At 71.7% G+C, this 696-nt stretch overlaps 1 protein-coding gene across 1 annotated transcript in view; it reads right to left on the minus strand.

The window, feature by feature from the left end:
• The window catches only part of RFC1 (replication factor C subunit 1), a 34,316-nt gene extending 33,822 nt beyond the window's left edge, over positions 1-494 (minus strand). Inside the window, exon 1 of the mRNA XM_027686340.1 lies at positions 94-494. Coding sequence (XP_027542141.1) covers positions 94-96 — 3 coding nt within the window. The 5' untranslated portion in view covers positions 97-494. The remainder of the gene's footprint in view (positions 1-93) is intronic.
• Positions 495-696: the final 202 nt, after the last annotated feature.

The raw sequence follows: 696 nt of genomic DNA on the forward strand, positions 1-696 counted from the left end.
ACCCCCGGCCCCGCCGCCGCCGCCCGGGCCCTGCGCGACGCCCCCTGCCCACGCAGAGCCCCGCGGTGGGAACACCCGCGGGCAGCCCCTCACCATGCTGGCGGCGGTGCCCGTGCCTAGAGGGACGCTCCCGGCTCCATGCTCCCGCCTTCGCGCCAACTCCCGCGGCCCGGCGCGCGGCGCTGCCGTCACGGCGGCGACGGGCGGGGCGGGCGCGGGGGCAGCCCCGGGCCGGGGCCGGTCCCTGGCCGTGCCCCCGCGGGAACCCCCTGCCTCCCCTGCCGGCCTGCCCTCGGCACTTCCCCCCCTCTCCGTCTTCTGTGCGGGCCCCGGCGGCTCGTGCCTGCGGCGGGGGTTTAACCGCTCCCGCGGCTTCGGGCCTGGCCCGGCAGGAACGGGAGCTCCCCTCAAAATGGTGGGTGTGGAGCTGCTGCGGCCCGCAGGGAATGGCCTGTCCTTGGTCCCCTCCGGCAGAGCCGGAGAGCTGACAGTCCGAACGGCTGGTTAAAAACATACAAGAAAGCGGAGCCAGGCCTCCATGAGATTCGGCTCTTTTTAGGGCACTGAGGCAAACGAAGCATCCAAAAAGGCGCACAGCCAATAACAGCAGTGCAGGCGCCACCAGCCAGGCCTGGATCGGCGCAGCACAGCAAGGCATTTCCTTGTCATAAACGTGAGATGGTCCCTTCCGTCCTG

Source organism: Neopelma chrysocephalum, unplaced genomic scaffold (assembly GCF_003984885.1).
Source record: "Neopelma chrysocephalum unplaced genomic scaffold, ASM398488v2 Primary Assembly neopelma1_71, whole genome shotgun sequence".
Lineage (NCBI taxonomy): Eukaryota > Metazoa > Chordata > Aves > Passeriformes > Pipridae > Neopelma > Neopelma chrysocephalum.